Here is an 18,912-nt window from a genome sequence, read left to right as displayed (position 1 = left end):
AGGGTGGAACTGGGCAGCAGCTGGTGGACAGCAGACTGTTCTCACACCGGGAGGCAGGGTGGCGATATGGAAAGAGTGTGGGCTTTGGAGAGACTGAATCTTGGCTAATCCATCTTCCGGCTCTGCAGCACCGGATTGAGCAAGCTGCTGGTGTTTTAGGCAAAATAATGTCCACCTTTGAGTGTAAACACAGGTGGCGTGCTCAGCGGAGGGAGAGGCTGGCCCACAGGAGGTGCTCCATGAACCCAGTTTCCATCTCCTCCCCTCGGGCGGCCACCTGGGATTCTGGGTGGCCTGCGCAGCGTAGGACTCGTGCACATAGCAATGCTATAGGACAGAGTAGAACTGCTCCCTGGAGTTTTGGAGATTGTAAATATGGGAGCGGACAGCCTCATCTGTCTCCCACGAGTGGCTCGTACACTTGAACCTCATAGTTAGCAGCCTAACACTGAACCAACTCCCCCCACCAGGGCTCCTCAGGGCAGCTCTGTGGGTGCCACACCAGGGCTGTGGGCGTGGCTGGGTTGGGGTTTTGAGGTGTTAGAAAGGGCCGTGGGGAGGAGGAAAGAAGCGGTCAGCTGCCTTTGTTTTCTAAGAGGGAGGCGGAGTTTCCAGGAGGACTTTGACCTGAAACGTTTCCCAGGTGGTTAGTGTCCCAGTTCACCCACTTTACAAAACCGGGTCCCTGCCTGTGACCTCTGTCAGTCGTGACTGGACTGAACCACTTTGAAGCCCTGCTTCTAAGCCCACCCTCCAGGCCAACTGTTCTCAGCTCCAATTTCTTATTGGGGCCAGGCCTGGGTCAGGGAAGAAGGTGGGACCCATGCGGATGTCCCTCTGCCAAGAGCCCACTCTCCTGCTTAGGAAGGATCTCAAAAGAGGGCCTGGGCAGGACCATGATTGCTCCGTCAGGGGCACGGCCGATACTCTTGAAAGTTACAAACCAAGTCACGAATATGAAATCGCCCTGCTCCTCCGCCTCTCCTCACCTCCTCCCAGAGACCTGCCACAGAGAGGCTCCACGCCCAGTTCCACTGCCGCGAGGACTGAGAGGCTTTCTCTGCTCCGCGGAGAACAGGAACCTCCAGACACGGGTGCATCGGCACCACTCAGGGCTGCGTGTGCTTATGCTGTGTGTGTGCTGCGAGCTTTCCTGTGTGTGCATGTGTGTGCCGTGTGGTGTATGCGCATGTTGCTGGCTGTCTATCGGTGCATGTCCTCCTGCGTGTTTGTGCAGTGTGTGCTCCTATGCGCGTCTGTGCTGTGGTGTGCGTTCATGTGTGTGTGTGGCTTCGTGCTGTGACTGTTCCCGTGTGTGCATTTGTGTGGTGTTGTCTGTGTGCTATATTTGGAGGTTTATGTGTTTGTGCAGTGTGCATATATTCACATGTGTGCATGGTTGTGCAGTGTGTGTGTGTCTGCGCAGCGTGTCTGCATGTTGACTGATCCAGTGTGCTGCATGTTTGTGTTGCATGTGCTGTGTGTGGATATCATGTGTAGTACATGCGTGTCCATGTGTGGGGATGTCTGTGCAGTGTGTTCATGTGTGTATGTCTGTGCAGTGTGCGTTCATGCACCTGTGTTCATGTACTGTGAGTGTTCCTGTGTGTGTGTGTGTATTTGTGCTGCTGTAGCATGCTCCTGTGTGTGTTTGCGGCATCTGAGTGTGTCCGTGGGCATGTCTTTGCACGTCTGCGTGCTGGGTGTGAATGTGAGTGCTATGTGGGGCTGCATGCTCATGGGTTTGTGTTGTGCACCTGTGTTTGCATGTCTGCATGTGAGTGGGTTTGCTGTGTGGGTGGGAATATGTAGTGCATGCTTATGTGATTCTTTGCACTGGGGTGCCTGCACACACACATACACACAAACAAATACTGGAGACCAAGCCATCAGATTGTGCTGTTTATTGGTCATGCAATAGGGTGGGTCTTTAAGAACCAGAGGGTGTGGGGGGGGGTGCCACCTCTGCTTCTAGATGAAGGAGGGAGAAGCAAGGGACCTGCTCTGAGTGAGCCGTGGGCCGGAGCCAGGGCTGAATGGGGCCCTGGCCACGCTTGGTTGCCTGTCCGCCGGTCTCCTCCTCATAAATGGAGACTCAGCTTCCTTCTATCCCAGTGTGGGAGAGGACCTCGAGCTGAGACCCAGGGAGCTGGGATCCAAGCCGGAGGTGTGACGGGCCCAGCAGCCAAGGAGGGGAATGTCGGGAATTTGCAGAGGCATTTCCCCAGGTGGCATAGTGCAGCCTTGTCTGGGTTCAGGGAGACACAGGCTGGGAGAAACGAGCAGGGCCAGTGGGTGCAGACAGGTGCAGGCAGAGATGACAGAGGGCTGGGGAAGGGCAGCGTGGGGCTCACAGTGGGGTCACGGGCGTGGCGGGAAGGCTGGGGCTCCCCTCTATCGGCTGGCTTTTTTGGAGGGGACGCTCAGGCTGGAGCCCTTGCCCAGGGCATCCTTATAATCACCGGTACGGCCCCGGCTCTCCCCGCCGCGGACGCTGCACACGCCAGAGATGCAGCTCGTGCTGTTGGCCACATAGCCCCCGCTGACCGAGTTGGGCCGGAAACCACCGCTGGTGCTGCTGATGATGGCTGTGGAAGAGAGCCTCGGTCAGGTCTGTGCAGGGGAGCTGGGGGATGCAGGGACGGGAGGAGGCTTCCCCCCCTCAGGATAGATGGGGCAGGGCCAGTTGTCCCACAGAGGGAAAAGGCCCCAAACACACTTCCTTGCGCATCCTGCACCCCAGGACTGATCCTCGCACCATTTCACCTCAGAGACCTTTCTGGGGGGTCTGGCTACCAACACGCTCACCTCTGATTTGGGGTACTCGCCGCCGACCTTTCTATCAGTCTCTGCTGGACCCAGAGCCCCAGTAGTTTTTATCTCTAAGATCCCCTTTCTTGGATTCTTCCTGCCTCCTCAGATTTCTCAGCCCAGATCTGAGCCAAACTCCCCAATTCCAGTTCCCCTGGCCTCACACAGATCCATAAAGCATTTTTCTTGTAATGTCCATGTGTCCCCGTCTCCAAGGCACTGGGCCCCCCTCACTGCCATGCCCTGGAAGCAGCCGAGTGATGAGGGCGAGGAGTCTGGAAACCTGAGCTCTGCCCGTGCCTCAGCCCAGGTGGTTGCTGTGTGATGTTAGGCAAGGCTTTTCCCTCTCTGATCTTCTAAAGAAAAAACACTCACTGCCGACTCATGGTGACTCAGTAGGACAGTGTAGAGCTGCCCCTGTGGGTTTCTGAGACTAACTCTTCATGGGAGTCCAAAGCCCCATCTTGGTCTCAGATCCTCTATAGCCCTCAGACTCTACGGTTTTAGGATAAAGAACGTTAGTACTTACAGATGCTGACAGGGGAGGGGAACTCTCCCGACATCCTGTTAAGGAGAGAAATGAGAGAGCACAGTCAGTCATCAGAGGGTCAGGTTTTTCTGCCTGGAGGCTGCCGAGGGGGAACCCTCAGAGCTGGTGATGCTGTGGGCTTGAATGGCGTCTGAACCCCGGGGCTCCCTACTGCAAGAAGAATCTGAGCTACTTGGGAGTCAACCGTGACTCTTTGGAAGAACCAGGCAACTCCCCAAGTCCCAGAATAGTTTGCATGAAATGAAATGTGCACTCTTGCCAAGGGTTAGGCTCCCACACCATGCTGGACTTTGGGGAGCCTAGTAAGGCTTCTCCGGGATGGCCCTGATTGATTGCACCTGAGCAGGTAAGGAAGCTGGAAGAAAGTCTAACGCACTAGCAGGCTGCTGCGGGTGCTGTCTCTGAGGGTGGTGGTTCGGACACTAGATCTAGTGTCCCCAGGTGCACCTAGGGAAGTGGTAAGGATCGCATGGGCCAATCCACGGAAAGTAGTTTGCGCAGTGCCTGGTGTGAAAGAACCACTCAAGCCTTGGGGGACACACAGCAGGGTTGTCACGGTGAATTCGGCTCATGGTGGCCCCACAGCTGTCGGGGTGAGAACGGTGCTCAGTGGGGTTTGCAGGGGCTGGCTTTTCAGAAGCCGATCGCCAGGGCTCCCTTTGGAAGTACTTCTGGGTCTGTCCAGCGGCTGAGTGTGTTCATCCTGTGCACGACTCAGGGACTCTTCATGGGCGTGAATTACTAGTCTTACTCCTCCCACCCCCCACCCTCCTCAGGCCTCCTTGCTCCCTGGATGAACGTGCTGGACGTTCCTCTTTGGTTCTTCCCAACCCCCTGCTCCACCATCACCTGCACTCCTCGCCCTCCAGCAGCTTGCGGTAGGTGGCGATCTCCATGTCCAGGGCCAGCTTCAGGCTGGTCAGCTCCTGGTGCTCACGCAGCAGGCGGGCCAGCTCCTCCTTGGCCTGGTGCAGGGCGGCCTCCAGCTCGTCCAGCTTGGCCCGCGCGTCCTTCAGGGCATTGTCTCCCCGCTGCTCGGCATCAGCGATGGCCGTCTCCAGGTTGGAAGCCTAACAGAGAGAACTGGAAATGTGAGGAGCCCGGAAGGGGTTGTTGGGAGTCACCCACATCACAATCCCTCTCATTCTCTGAGATTCTGGGACACAGGTCCCCACCCAGATGCTTCCTGCCACCAGGACCAGTTCTTCCTTGGTTCCATGCCCTCCCTCGAGTGTCTAGGCGTTAGCGGTGATGTCACCACCCCTCCCCTGAGATAGGTGGCCCATCAGCACGGGATGCAAAGACACCCACTCGGCACACTGTGCGGAGGATACAAAGGGAGGAAGGGTAAGATGGGCTTTGGAAGGCAAGGCCGTTGTGAGATGGTGAGGTGGGTGCCACGGCGGCAGCTGCTCGGCTGCAGAGGACCGCAGACCAGGGCACTGGGAGGGCGGCTCCCAGGGAAGCGCTTCATTACCACGCCCTGGCTGTGAGCAGGACTGCACTCAAAGCCAAGTTCACTGCCATAGAGGCGACTGCAACTCATGGCGACCCTATAGGATGGAGCAGCGCTGTCCCTGTGGGTTTCCAAGAACGCAACTCTTTACGGGAGTAGAGAGCCTCCTCTTTCTCCCACAGAGCAGCTGGTGGTTTCCGACTGCCGACCTCACAGTAAGCAGCCCCAGGCGCAACCCACTACACCTTACTCGGGGCTTTGCCTGCAAGGGGAGGTTCAGCCACGAGCCCAAGGTGGCAGAGACACAAAGTGTTTCACCCGGGGGGTGGGGGGTGTGCCGAGCTGGGTGAGCACTGGGCTGCGAGTGAGGCAAGCTCGGTGCAAGTCACAGCTGGGCGACTGACTGTATCATCCACTGACCCTCTCTGAGCCTCAGTTTTCTCATCTGTAACAACGGGGTTAATGGTTCTTGCCGCCCGGGGTCAGGGGAGGGGTTCAGTGTGGAGGGATGATGGGCTTGCTGTGATTGCTGCTATGGGTACGTACAGCTTCCCTCTCTCCACACCGCCTTAAAACGGAAGCTGCATCCTATAGTCCTGAGAGGGGCCCCCAGCAGGTCCCCCTGCTTATTTGTTGGGGGCCCCTTAAGGGCTGCCCTCTGAGCTCATTTCTTCTTCTCAGTCATTCAACTCACAAGCCTTTATGAATAAAGCCCCTCTCTAATATGTGCCCGACTTTGCCACATGGGAAAACAAGGCTTAACCAAGCAGCCAGCTCTCTCGCTGCCTCCCAAAGCCTTGGGACCTACTTGGAGGTGGGCAGGTTTCCAAAAGCATGGAGAGTGCCCAGCAAGCCCTGGTGCCAGGAGAGCAAGGGAAGGCAGAGAAGGGGTGGGGCCCAGCCCCGCCTGGGCAGTTACAGAAGACCGGCCAGGGGTAGGCGCTTCAAAGGTTATGAGGTCATGAGACAAGCTGGCTCCCGGCTGCCCTGGTCAGTTGGTCTGAGGCCATGGCCCCACTGGCTATTTCCAATCTCCTGGCCGAAAGCTGGAAGCCGCCCCCCTTGGCCCCCTTCCCCAGCCCCACGTATGCTCGGGCCCCTGACCTGCTTCTTGACGTTCTCGATCTCAGAGCGGATCCTCTGGATCAGCCGGGTGAGCTCTGAGATTTCATTCTTGGTATTCTTGAGATCGTCGCCGTGCTGGCCAGCTGCCAGCTGCAGCTCCTGGAACTGAGACCACAGCGTGGGGTTGGCGGGTGACATCATGGGGGCAGAATGACATCACCCCAGGCCACATGAATAGGCCTGGCCTCTGCTGTGGGGCCAGCGGGGTCCCGGATCTCCGTCCGGCTCACCTTGGTCTGGTACAGGGCCTCGGCCTCGGCCTTGCTCTTCAGGGCGATGTCCTCGTACTGGCTGCGCACCTCGGCGATGATGCTGTCCAGGTTCAGGTTGCGGTTGTTGTCCATGGACAGGATGACGGACATGTCGCTGATGTGGGACTGGATCTGGGTGATCTCCTGCGAGGGAAACAGGGGTGGTCCTGGGGCTGGTCTCCCACGGAGCAGCCTCTCCCACGCCCACAAGCAAGGCGGGCACATGCCAGTGGTGTGGACCTCAAGGGTCAAAACCCAAGGCTATTGCCACTGAGAGCCAGCCCGGATCACCGCCATGCCAGAGAGAGGGGCTTCAGGGTGGGGCTTCAGAGGCCGCTTGGAATTGGCACGGACCTTGAAGTGTGAACGTGGGGCTCCCCCTCCTCTGGGGCTCTCCCAGCCCCACGAATAGAGCTCCACCCCCAGACCAGTGGAGTGGAGATGACTTACGGCATCAAAGAGGCACTTGAGGAACTTGATGTCTTGGTCCATGGTGTCCACCTTGGCCTGCAGTTCCACCTTGTTGGCATATGCCGCGTCGACATCCTAAAAGATGCCCAAGCCATTGACCGGTTACGCCGGTGAGGACCCAGCAAGACACCCCTACCCAGACTGGCTGTCCTGCACAGCAGGCAAGGCCACGCAGCCAGCCCTCTGCTCTCTCGGTGGGCTCAGGGGCAAGAAAATGAGGGAGCAAGAGGTCCGGCCCAGCCGGCCCCCTGGACCTGCTCCCTCTGCCAGGGTGGGTGCTGTGGGCCCTCCATCTGTTGTCTGAGCCAGATCTTGATGGCTGTGCTGGGAGCCCCCCTAAGGGAGCCCCCCTAGCCCCGCAGTACTCCAGGCAGAAGGAGCCGCTGGATGGATAACCCATGCACATGCGCATGCATAACCAGCGCTCTCGCCATCCTCCTCCCGCCTTTGTATCCCTTCTCTCCTGCCTCGGCCTCACGGGGGCTTGTTTCTGCCTTTCTTCACGCTCTTGGTGAACCGGTTTGTCTCCTGATGGGGAGTAGAGAGCCTCGTCGACTCCCGCCAGCCTCTGGGACAGCCGCACCCCTCACCTTCTTGAGCAGCACAAACTCATTCTCAGCGGCGGTCCGCCTGTTGATCTCCTCCTCGTACCTGTGGGAGTGCCAGGGCTCGGTCAGGTGTGAAAGCTCTGCCCGAGAGCCCTCCCCTCCTCGGAGACCGTGAGTGAGGAGTGGTGTGTCAAACAGAGGGGGCCCAAGGGTCCAGCCAGGCAAGGAGGACTTCCCGGAGGAGTGGGACTTGGCCACCAAGTGTATAAGAAAGGATGGCCACAGTTCCAGCTGGGGAGATGTGGAAACGAGCACACGTGGTGAGGGTCCCGTGGGAAAACCTCGGAGCACAGGGGAGTGGCACCTTCCAAACGGCCACGGGCCTTCCACTGAGTTTCCTCAGCTGCTCCTCACTGCCCTGCTGGGAGGTCGATGTAACTACCCCCGTGGTACCAAAGAGGACATGACATACCAGGAGACTGGGGCAGGGATGTGGCACTCTGGGGATTCTCCTGAGCTTCCCTCACCCCAGAGTCAGACCGCTCTGACACCTGCCCTGTGGACTGGATATTTGTCCAGGTTCCATCTCAGAGGTGGCAGGGGCAGGGAGAAAGTCCCAGAGGCTTGTCAAAGCCACTGAGCTACTTGTGACCCAGGACACTGGCCTCCCCATCCCCAAAGTCCAAGGGCCTGCTGCAGATGTGGGGGCCCCCTGCCCGGGCCCATAGGACGCAAGCCCCGTGGAAGGAGCTCCTCACTCACCTCTTCTTGTTGTCCTCCACCACATCGCGCATGTTCCTCAGCTCCGAGTCCAGCCGCACCCTGTCCCCGGACAGCGTCTCCAGCTGCTTCCGCAGGTTGCTGATAAAGCCCTCCAGGATGGGCTCCAGGTTGTTCTTGCAGTTGTTCAGGTCCAGCTGCTGCAGCAGCTCCCACTTGGTCTCCAGCACCTGGTTCTGCTGCTCCAGGAACCGCACCTGGAACCCAAAGCCCCCATGGACACAGTCACACCTGCCACCCCAAGGCACAGCACTTCATCTTTCTCTCCTTGACTTTCCCTCTGCACCCCCTGCTGCCAGCAGGGGCGGAGGGGAGTGGTCCCAGAATTACCACCTCTACTCAATGAAGAAGAAGCGGTGGCAGGGGGGAGCTTAGCAACTTCCCAATGTTGAAAAGTTTGACAAGTGTCAGGGTCCAAACTACACAAAGCCATGTGTACCCCATTACCCAGAGCCCACCATGGCCAGAGCAGCTGAGGGGCCTGCGAGAACCTGGGAATGCCAGGACAGAGCTCAGGGCAGGCCTTCCCCCCTCGTTGGCTAGGGCGGCCATCCTGAAGATGGGGGTCAGTTAATAGCACGCCAATGCTCAAGAGAGGGCTCTGGGGAGTGAAGACCCTGGATCAAGTTCACCTCTGTCTTTGATCCTAGCTTCTCCTCTCTCCCCTGACTCCCTTGTTAGAGACATCTTCTCTCAGAGATGGCAGGGCAATGGCAAGAGGTGGACAGACACCACCCCTCTTCCATCACGACCCCTGATGGGGCCAGAAAATGGACAAGAGAGAGGTGGTCCGCATAGTTTGATTTGGGGGCCACAGTTTTAGCAACGTTGGACTTCGCTTCCTCTACAGGAGCCTGGTTTCCATTGCGTGTTCCTCAAGGTCAGAATCACAGACAAAGGGCAATGTAGCTGGAACTTACGGTGGGCGTGCGATTCTCGGCCCCACAGCCGTCTCCGTCGGAATTTCGTTTGATTCAATGAAATTCCTAACTCTCTCAGATACATCGTGGTCAGGGGGATGCAGAGTTGTGATGGCCACTCAACTTTCTCGGCCCTAGTCTTTGTCCTGCGCCCACCTGTCCTCGGTGCCTGACTGTCTGATTCTGGGTCTTCAGGCAGGAGGCCAAGGCCCCAGCCGCACCTTTCCCCCCCTCCCCAGTGACTTAGAGGTGGCATTGGCCTCCATGCCTCTGATGACTCATCTGTGAAAGGGGTACACTCGGTTCTTAGACTCCAGGGCCTATCTGCACTTGATCTTCCCTGGGACTGCTTCCAGCCCTTTGATTCTCCCCACTGCGCTGGCCTCTCCCCAGCCCTGCAGAGATAACGAGGATTGTTGACACTAGCCATCGCTTGGATCTACTTAGGGTGGCACATTGTGCCAAGATCTCCACGCGAGTTTCATGTTTCAACCCTGGCAGCCACCCTAAGCAGAAGGCTATTCTGTCCAGATATTTTAGAGACGAGGCGATGGAGACACCGAGACATGAGAGAGGTTCCCAAAGCCACACGGCTGGTGACTGAAACCAGGTCTGACTCCAGAGGCCTCTGAAGAGCTCCTTAAACATGGCCAGGATACACAGTCCAGAGCTGAGCCCCGCCTGCGTCACAGGGCTCAGGATGACCACACACCCACGCTCCCCATCCCTCGGCTGACTGGCTGATGGACAGGGGCAGCACGCAGTGGGAGAAGAGCACCCTCCCAGCTGCTCAGGTGGATTCCCGTGCCCTCAGCCCTAGTCTCTTTCCTCTGGATCTCCTGCTGGGGCCCCTGACCAGCCTCTTCCAGAAGTTTCCACAAGTCGCCCTAATCGGGACAGCCCCTGTCTTAGCCATCTTTAAGCTTCAGTCTTTCCCGTTGTAACAAAACCTCAGGTACCAAGAAGAGAGGAGAGTAGAAAGGAGGAGAGGAAATCTTGAGAGGCCCCTGGCAGACCCACCTTGTCGATGAAGGAGGCAAACTTGTTGTTCAGCGCCTTGATCTGCTCCCGCTCCTGGGCCCGCACTTTCTGGATCTCGGGGTCCAGCTCCACGTTGAGGGGTTCCAAGAGGCTCTCGTTGACCGTGACCTGGTGGATGCCTCCAGGCGGGCACACGGTTGAGCATGTAGGTCCCAAGGCCACACTGCCAAACATGCTACCGGCGAAGCCGCTGGCCCGGCCCCGGCCGAACCCATAGCCTCCGCTCCTCCCATTGAGAGAGATGGTGCGGGTACCGCCCAGGTTGTAGAGGCTCCGACTGCCGAAGGCCCCACCGAGACCTTTGCCCCCTGCCCGGTAGGAGGTTGAGCTGCCCCCAGAGAGCACTGCTGAGCAGCCGCTGAAGCCCCCCTTGGCGGCAGCTCCAGGCTTGCAGGTGAATTGACGGCTCATGTTGCTGGTGGAGGTGGTACTGGGACGCAGAAAGGAAGGGAGAAGTCAGAGTCCCACAGGGTCCTGCTGGTTGTGGTGAGGACTGGTGGGTCCCCTTTTATGTGCTTGGCACTAGGGCTCCTGGATGGGCCGTCAAGAGCTTAATTCGTGGGTTTGGTTTGCCTGGGAGCAAGAAGTCATTTTCTCTGTGCTGAGCTAGATATCGAGCCTTCCCCACCTCTGAAACAACACGAAACCTGCAAATTGCTGGGCTTGCAAGCCTTGCTCGTGTAATTTGGGCCTGAACTAATTAACCTGCTCTTCTAGGGTAATTTGCTCCAGGCCTAACTTCTCCAGGGGGATGTCACCGACACCTCACCCTCCCCGTGCTGACGAATCTTCTCGGGTGTCCTCGCTTCCTCTTGGGGGTTCTGGGGACAGGTGTGGGATGGAATGTAGACAGATGTCCTGGACAACAGAGAAGGTTGCTGAGTAAGGGATCTGGAGACCCCAGCCCCAGCTTCGTCCTTCCGGGAAATGGGCCGCTCGTCCAAGCATTCGCCCCTCTGCCAGTCCACCTGGGGACACAGCCCACAAGAGCCTCTTCTCCAGATACACAGAGGGCAGCCGCTCTATGCCCAGGTGTTGGGGATGGAGTGACCCTCTTTGGTGGCAGGGGACTGAGTGGAACCAACTGTGGGCATATGGGTTGTGTGTTTCCGTGAGTTCTCTGAGGAGCGGGGACTCCACACTTCAGGGCTCTCAAACTCCCACAGTAAGGCAGGCTGGAGCCTGTGCCAGGGGCAGTTCACAGCTGTCCAGCCCTGCAAGGCTGGAGAGAAAGAGGAAGACCAAGGAGGAAGGCGTTGGGAAGGTGGCAACGTTGAAATTCGCAGTGGACATGCGATTCTTTGCCCCACAGTCGTCGCCGTCTGAATTTGATTCAACTAAGTCCTGACTCAGACACATCCTGGTCAGGGGGAGGCAGAGTTGTGATGGCCACCTGACTCTCAGCCCTACTCTTTGTCCTGGCTCCACCTGTCCTCGGTGCCTGACTGTCTGGTTCTGGGTCTGCAGGCAGGAGGCCAAGACCCCAGGTGCACCTTTCCCCGCCTCCCCAGTGACTTCGACGTGGCATTGGCCTCCATGCCTCTGATGACTCATCTCTCCAAGGGGTGCACTTTCAGCAAGAAAGAGGTACAGAGAAGCAAAGAGAGCGCGCGGCCTGTGTGCTGGGGTTCTCAAGGAAGGATTTCCCCGTTTTCCTTATCTGACTGCTGAGGGGACTAGGATCCACTCCAAGACTCCTACCACCGGGTGTCCTTGTGAAATGGAGATGCTGAAAAGTCATCTTGCTTCCTTTGGCCATCCTCTGGGGAAAGACCCGTGGCTAGACAATGGCAGCGAGTTTGGGAGAGCGGAGGATCGGGGAAAACGAGGCAGCCCTCGAGGAGATGGACGGCTCAGGGCTGGACTCACACCTACCCAAGATGACGAAGGCAGCATTTCCTTTGGTGACTCCTGGGGTCGCCACGGGCGAGCGAGGCAGCGCCCACTCCATGGCAACTCGTCACAACATGATGGCCACCACTGATGCCAACGGAATGTCCACCCGAACGTGGCCACGTGTTTCATTACATAGCTATTTGCCACAATGACCAAAAGGAGGGGCCGTTCCCGACGTGGCAGTGAATGGTTGTTGCCTCTCCAGGTTCCAGGGAGCCAAGAACGCAGACTGGCAGGGGCCTCCCAGGAGTCCAGGCCTCTTCAAGACAGCTCCGGTTGAAACCCCCCAGCGGTGACCCACTGAACACTGCCATCCCCCCGCCCCCACGCAGTGGTGTGACCTGCCCTGTGATGCCAGCACGGTTTCCTCCGTCCCGGGCCACCATCCGCAGTGATGGACCCATGACCGGGCAATCTCATTCCTCTATGGTGCCTCCTGACCCATTGCTGGTGCTCTTGGGGCCTTTGTCAGCCCCTGCTGCTGCCCTGGACTTTGCCCTTGGCCAATAAGCCCTGGCTGGGGCCCGTGGGTGAGCCATGGCTCTGGGCCCAGTAGGTAGCATAGAAGGAAGGAACCCCAGAGTCAGACTGGTTGGCGTGCCCCTTCCCTTGGTCTATGTTGTAGAGTTGGAATCCATTCTCTTCCCCCACATTTTGCCTTCCTTGTCTTATCTAAGCCCCCAGAGCTTTTCTCTTTCTCCTCCCTTTCCCACCTTTTCCACCCACCTCCTCATTCTCTCCTGTCTCTCACCTGGCCTCCCCTCGTTCCCCTTCCCAATCTCTCATTCTCTTTTTCTCCCATACTGCCTCCTCCAGGAGGGCGTCATGGGTCAGCATAGCCCAGGTCTGACTTCTGCTCATCTCCTAGAGCCCTAGTTCTTGGGCACTTCCCCTGAAGTTGCTTTGAAGGTCATGTCAGGTGTCATGGTAGCTTTCCTTCCTGGGGGGAGTGGAAGCTTCCCGAAGACAGAGACCACCTAGTGTATTTCTCCTTTCTTCCCCGCCCCCTCCCCCTCCTTTTTTCCCTTCTTTCTTCCCGCCTCACTTGCCTTCCTTAAGCCTCTATCAAGTCCCTGTACAGTCAGGCCCTGTTCTCACTAGGAGCTTGGGATGGTGCTCATGGCCTTTCGTAGCTCTCAGAACTGTGTCCCAACCTAGCAGCTCCTTGGTGCAGCCTTCAGCATCCCTATCAACCCATCCTCTCCTCTGTACCCTGGGTGCCTCTGTCTCTTGGCACTTGTGTGGATGTTGGGTCTCAGGTTCCCTAGCCAATGCCTCTCCTGGGCCTTTCTGCCAAGTCCAGAGCCAGCCTCAGGGCGCAGGACTCCCAGTATGGGAAGAGAGATGCCCCTTACCAAGGCAGCAGCCGGACAACAGAGGTGGCTTGCCTTTAGGAACCCCTGGACCTGCTTCCACTGTAAAATACCAGAGAGGGGCCAGGGGCCTTCCCAGGGGTCTGAATTCCACTCCCCCCTTAGCAGGGCAGCTTTGCCTAACCTCTCTGACCCTCAGCTACCCGCAACTGGGAACAGGAGAAGAATCTCCTCACGGGATAGTTGTGGCGATCGATCGCATATCCTCATCTATGAAAAGGGCTAGCGTCCCCTGGCCGTCATTAATTATTGATCGTAAGGGATAAAATGGAATTAAACCATCGGCCTGGCCTCTATTTCTCTCTCTTCTCTTCTCATCGTGCTATGGGATGGGCCATGGCTGAGGTCCCAGACTCAAAGAAACTCTCTGCTCACTCCATCTTTGTGATTGGAAATGCTGCGTTAGAAAGAATAAAAAGAATAGATGAGTGAATGAATGACAGCCATCCCTAAGAAGTGCTTACTCAGTGTAAGGGCTCTCCTGTAGGAGACTCTATGCAGATGTTTATCTCACCGTACACCCATTGGTATTGACTTATCACAAATGTAGCGTCTACCAAGTGGTGACAAAGGAAGTACAAAGCCGCCTGTTCTCAACGAACTTAGAGTCTCTGGGTCCCCTCTAAATGCTGGTGTCCTTGAAAGAAGCAGCTCATCAAGCTATTAACAAGTCATTAGCTCCTCCATGTGAATGAGTTAATCAGATACTGCCCATTAGGAATGAAACACCCAGTGATGTTGTTGCGGACCGATGACTGAGGAGGAAAGAGAAGGGTTCTGGGCCACCCACAGGAAGGGTGGACCCAGGTGGGGCTCCTGGAGCCTTTGTGTTTTGCTGAAGGGAGGAAGCAGGTGTGGGGTTTGGAATAAAAAAACCAGATCAGGGCCACAGTTAGCCTGGGTTGCAGAGCCTTGCCCCTGATTCAGCAGTTTTATGAACACTCCATCCACACGTCCCCCCAATAATCCAATAACTCATTCGGATCAAGAAGAGTTCATTGTACAATGGTCACTGCAGCCAATTCTAGAACATTTTCTTCCTCGCTCTCATTGTTAGGTCATTGTATTAGTCTGGGTACTTTAGAGAAACAAATCCACAGCAATTTATGTATAAGACAGTTTTATGTAAAGATCAAGTGTGCATCAAGAAAACATCCCTACCCAATGCTGCCCAAGCCCACAAGTCCAACATTAACCCAACACCAGTCCACAAAGTCCTCCACCTCACAAAACAGAGGCAATGATGCCGACTGCAGGAGGAAAGCTGAGTCAGTGAACGAATAAGCATCTCAGCACTGGCAGGGGTCTCCACACGGCTGTTCCAGCACCCAGGGCTGCATCGGGATAGGTCCATGTGGCTTCTCCTTGGGGATGTCTTGTAGGAAGTCAGTCTTGCAAGCTGAAGCAGGGAACTGCTAAGGCAGCTGTACCCTGGTGCGACCATCACAAACAAGAGACCCGAGAACTCTATAAAGGTGAGGCTTACCAAGCCATTTATCCCTCTGCCCTTCAATTAATCCCACATGTGTTTATCAACCAGGTTGGCACAAGAAACGAACTAACTCAGTCATGTAACTTTTTTTTTTCTGATTGTGGCAAAAATACACACCACGAAACACTCTCCAAGGCCACCACTGCCACCTGTATCATCTTGGGCCACGGATCCTCCGCTGCCGAGTTGTACTGCCATTGCGGAGCTCCTCCGTGGACTTTGTGATGCTCCCTGGTAGGTCGTAACTTGGTTGGTAGTTTTGTTACTACCCCTGGGAAAATGACCCATGTGACACGTTCCTTTGTGACTCGTGGCCCCACTTTACCCCCTGGTTGCTCCCCTCCTTCTGGGCTCTGATGAATCTGCAGAGAGAAGGCCTTAGAGGGAAAAGGGAAAGAGAAGGTCATACAATTCAAGAGGGCCGTCTCTGCAAAGCATGGAGGAGCGAGGACGGGCCCTTGAGGACAAAGGTGAGCCCGATCCAATCCACGGCCGTCAACTGCCTCACCTGCAGGCGAAACCAGGACAGTGGCTGAGGGAGACGGCAGGAGAGCCGATGCTTTCCATTGATGGTGCTGGCCAAGAAGATCGAAAGGACCCCAGGCTGCCAGACCAGACGTCACTCACTGCCTTGAACGCAGTGCCACCAGAATGCCCCTCAGCAGCTGGCGTGCAGAGACGGGGTCTCGCCTACATCGGATATGCTATCAAAGAGAGACCAGGCCCTTGCAAAGGACTTCATGCCTGGTAAAGTGGAGGGGCAGGGAAACAGAGGAAGATTCTCACTGACGTGGGCTGACACGGTGGCCCCGACCATGGGCTCCCACCTAGGAACAATTGTGAGGATGGCGCAGGGCCAGGCGGCGTTTGTCCTGTTGTCCAGGAGGTTGCTGTGCATGGGAACCAGCCTGATGGCACCTAGATGGCAACAGGAGAGGGGAGCCGTGGTTGCCAAGTGAGACGGGGCAGGGATGCACCGAGAAGAGGCGAGCGCCGGGACACAGAGTCCGTGAGGGCTTCCTGGAGCAGGGGGCTGGGATTCTAGGCTGCGAACAGCCCGGCTAGCAGGAAGCAGGTCATTTTTGAAAATAGGAGGGGACCCTCCAGTCTCGAGCAATTACAAGTGAAGAGCAACCGTGCGTGGAGGGACCCTTGATCCCAGGTTATGTGTGGGATGCAGGGAGTGATGGGGACCCACTAGAGCAGTAGCCTCTGAGGCCTAACAGAGCATGTTCACGGCAACAGAACCCGGCTGCTGTGTGGGCAGGAGTCCCAAGACCAGGAGAGGGTGGAGGTACTGACAGAGGGGCATCTGGTTCTCCGGGCAAACAATTGTCTCTGAAATGAGGGAGAATGAGCTCAGCTATTTGGATGACATCAGCCCCGGTCTTGTCAGCCTTCCTCAGTGGACGACTCCGGACATTGGCATGTTGCCCACGAAGTCCCCGGGCTCTGTCCCTGCCTGCTGCAGTTTCAGGCAGGCAGGGAACTCAGCCAGGGGCCAGTTGGATGGGTGTAGCCCTTGTCCCCCCAGGGGACTCGCCACAATCTGAGATACTCATCCAGGGGCAGGAGAGCTGTTCAGCAGGTTTGCACCTGGCCAAGGCCAAAGGTGAGCTCACGCTCCTGGCCAAGGCCAAAGGTGAGCTCACCAGAGGTGTTGGGCTATAAAAGGCAGAGTCCGGCTGTCCCGCCAGGCCCTGTGCACTGTCCCTGGCCCACCATCCTGCCAGAGAGGTACCTTCTGGCCCCCCCTGTCGCCTCATTTCCCCTCACGCCTCTTGCTGGCCGGATGCTCCTCCTCTGACCTACTGCCCATCGCGTTCCCTCAGTCGCACCCTCAAGCCTCCAGGGAAGTGCTTGGTCTTGGGGCTCTGAGCACCCAGGTCCTGTCCTGCCTCAACCACTCGCGAGCTGTGTGACCGTGGCCCACTCTCACAACTTTCTGTTTCCTCATCCTCAAAGGGGGGTGGGGGGGTGCTCATGCCTTCTCCACCTACTCCCGAGGTGGAGGGGAGGCCCTTCGTAAATAATGATGATGATGATGATGATGATGACAGTACTTACACAGGGCTACCTCGGTGCCAGCGACGGTTCCAGGCAATCTGGACACATATCAATTTATTTAATTCTCGCAACCCGCTAGGAGGCAGGCGCTCTTATTACTCGTGTCCCCAAGATGATGATGCGGAAGACAGGGAGGTTAAGTGACTTACCCAAGGTTGCACAGCTGGAGCGAGCAGCGAGACTCAAATCCAGGCCACCTGGTGACAGAGTGCACGCGGCCTTGACCCTGAATCCACTTTCTCAAGGATGGGCGTCTCAGGCAGGCACCTGGCCAACTCTATACCCCATACTCTGGTTTCCATCCACCCTCGTCCCTCAGACGCCTGCGCTGTCTTGTGAAACCCCAAGCTGACCCCAGATGGGTGCCCTAATCCCAAGACAGCCCGTATCACAGCCTGCCTTCTCCCAGGTACACCTACTTTCAAAAGTCACCTGCCCGCTCTTTCTGTCTCCTCTGCACCCTTCACCACAGTGTGGGCCGGCTCCACTCTTCTGGAACTTTTTGCAGTAGCCTCTTGGACGGAACCAAATTCCAAACCAAACCCACTACCATTCAGCCGATTCCAACTCATAGCTCGCTATAGGGTTTCTGGGGGTGTAACTCTTCATGGGAGCGGGCAGCCTTGTCTTTCTCCCTTGGAGCGGCCAGTGGGTTTGAACCACTGACCTTAAGGTTATGCGTCCAAAGTTCACCAGAGAGTGGTCCTCCCACATTCCACCTGCCCTCTCAGCCTGGCAACCTGACAGCTGATTCTGCAAGACATTGATTGCAGGGCTGATTTCTCCTATACTCCTCTCCCCGCCCCTCGCCCCCGCCATGATTGCTTAAGTCCCTTAGCAGTCTTCTTTGCTCCTTGAAAGAAGATAAATGCCATTCCAGGACATGAGTGATGATGGGGTCGGGGCATGCTTCTCTCACTGGCATTGAGTGAGTGCCCGTTCAGAGAGACCCTATCGCACAGGGTAGATCTGCCCCCCTTCCCCCCCCCACCCCCCAGGTGTGTTTCTGAGACTGTAACTCTGTGGGAGTCGAACTCCCGTCTTCCTACAGTGGAGCGGCTGGTGGTTTCGAACCGCTGTCCTTGCAGTTAGCAGCCCCATGTGTAACCCCTACACCACCAGGACTCTTGGAGAATGCTGACATAGACAACTCAGTGTTTCTCACACGCATCTGACTCTGGACTGAGTTCCTGCCCTGGGCTGTTCTTCCAGCCGCCTGCACTCCAAGACAGCCTTGTCACATTCTGTGAGGTCAACCAAGACGTGCCTCTGAAAACTTCCCGGCGCCCTCCTGACTTCCCCTGGGTCAAGCTGGGTCTATAGGACCCACACCCTCGGCTGCCCAGGTGCCGCTCTTACCTCACCACCCCAAAATGCCCTAACAGGTTCCTCCCAGGCTGGGCAGGACTCGCCGCGCCTGCGGCCCTGGTCTCCAAGGCTCATTCACAAATGGTCAGTGTTGTTTGTCAGCTGGTGTGTGTGTTCCTAGGACAGGCATATCAGAGGGTGCATGTATGGGTGTCATGTGTGTCTCCGCATGGGGGGCTGTGCGCTCAGCTGTCCAGTCAGGGTTGACTGGCAGAGCTGCCTCAGCTGTCCGTGGCTGATCTCTACTCTGATTGGCTGGTGTCTGGTCCCACCAGTCACCGCGTGCTTAAATGTTATTAAAAATGAGCATCACAAGTGTCAGTGAGGATGTGGGGGGAAAAATGGAACCCACACACCTTTCCAATGGGTGGGGCCGCCGTCTGCGTTCTCGCTCAAAAACCCACCGCCACTGACCGAGTCCATGCGGACCCACAGCCCCCGCCTGTGGGATTCCCAGGACGTCACAGTTGACGGGAGTAGAAGGCCCAGTCTGTCTCCCGAGGAGGTGCTGCTGGATCCAAACTGCCAACCACGCGGATCACGAAGCCACCTGGGCTCCCTCCCCCAGTTATCCAGTGCTGCTGTACCAGAAGTATCACAAGGAGGTGGCTTTCCCAAACAGACATTTATTTTCTCACAGTTTTGGAGGCTAGAAATATGGATTCACGGGGCTGGCGGTCGGCCCGGGCTTTCTGCCTGTGTGGAAGGTCCTTGCCTCCTTGAGTGTCTGCTCCTGTGGGATCTACCTGTGGCTTTGGCACCC

The 18,912-nt window shown here is 57.0% G+C and overlaps 1 protein-coding gene across 1 annotated transcript; it reads right to left on the bottom strand.

Annotated features, from left to right (window-relative positions):
- Positions 1–2,394: 2,394 nt before the first annotated feature.
- LOC101656519 (keratin, type II cytoskeletal 71) lies at positions 2,395–10,364 on the bottom strand. Its single transcript, XM_004711356.1, has 9 exons — positions 9,933–10,364; positions 7,975–8,189; positions 7,255–7,315; positions 6,644–6,739; positions 6,173–6,337; positions 5,922–6,047; positions 4,211–4,431; positions 3,341–3,375; positions 2,395–2,588 (listed from the first exon to the last, which is right to left on the bottom strand). The coding sequence occupies exons 1-9, from the start codon at positions 10,362–10,364 to the stop codon at positions 2,395–2,397; spliced, it is 1,545 nt and encodes a 514-aa protein (XP_004711413.1).
- Between the last annotated feature and the right edge of the window lie 8,548 nt (positions 10,365–18,912).

This window comes from Echinops telfairi, unplaced genomic scaffold, assembly GCF_000313985.2.
Source record: "Echinops telfairi isolate 266 unplaced genomic scaffold, ASM31398v2 ScPeMD7_12;HRSCAF=54, whole genome shotgun sequence".
In the NCBI taxonomy this organism is placed as follows: domain Eukaryota; kingdom Metazoa; phylum Chordata; class Mammalia; order Afrosoricida; family Tenrecidae; genus Echinops; species Echinops telfairi.
This window is presented reverse-complemented; position numbering and strand designations above follow the sequence as displayed.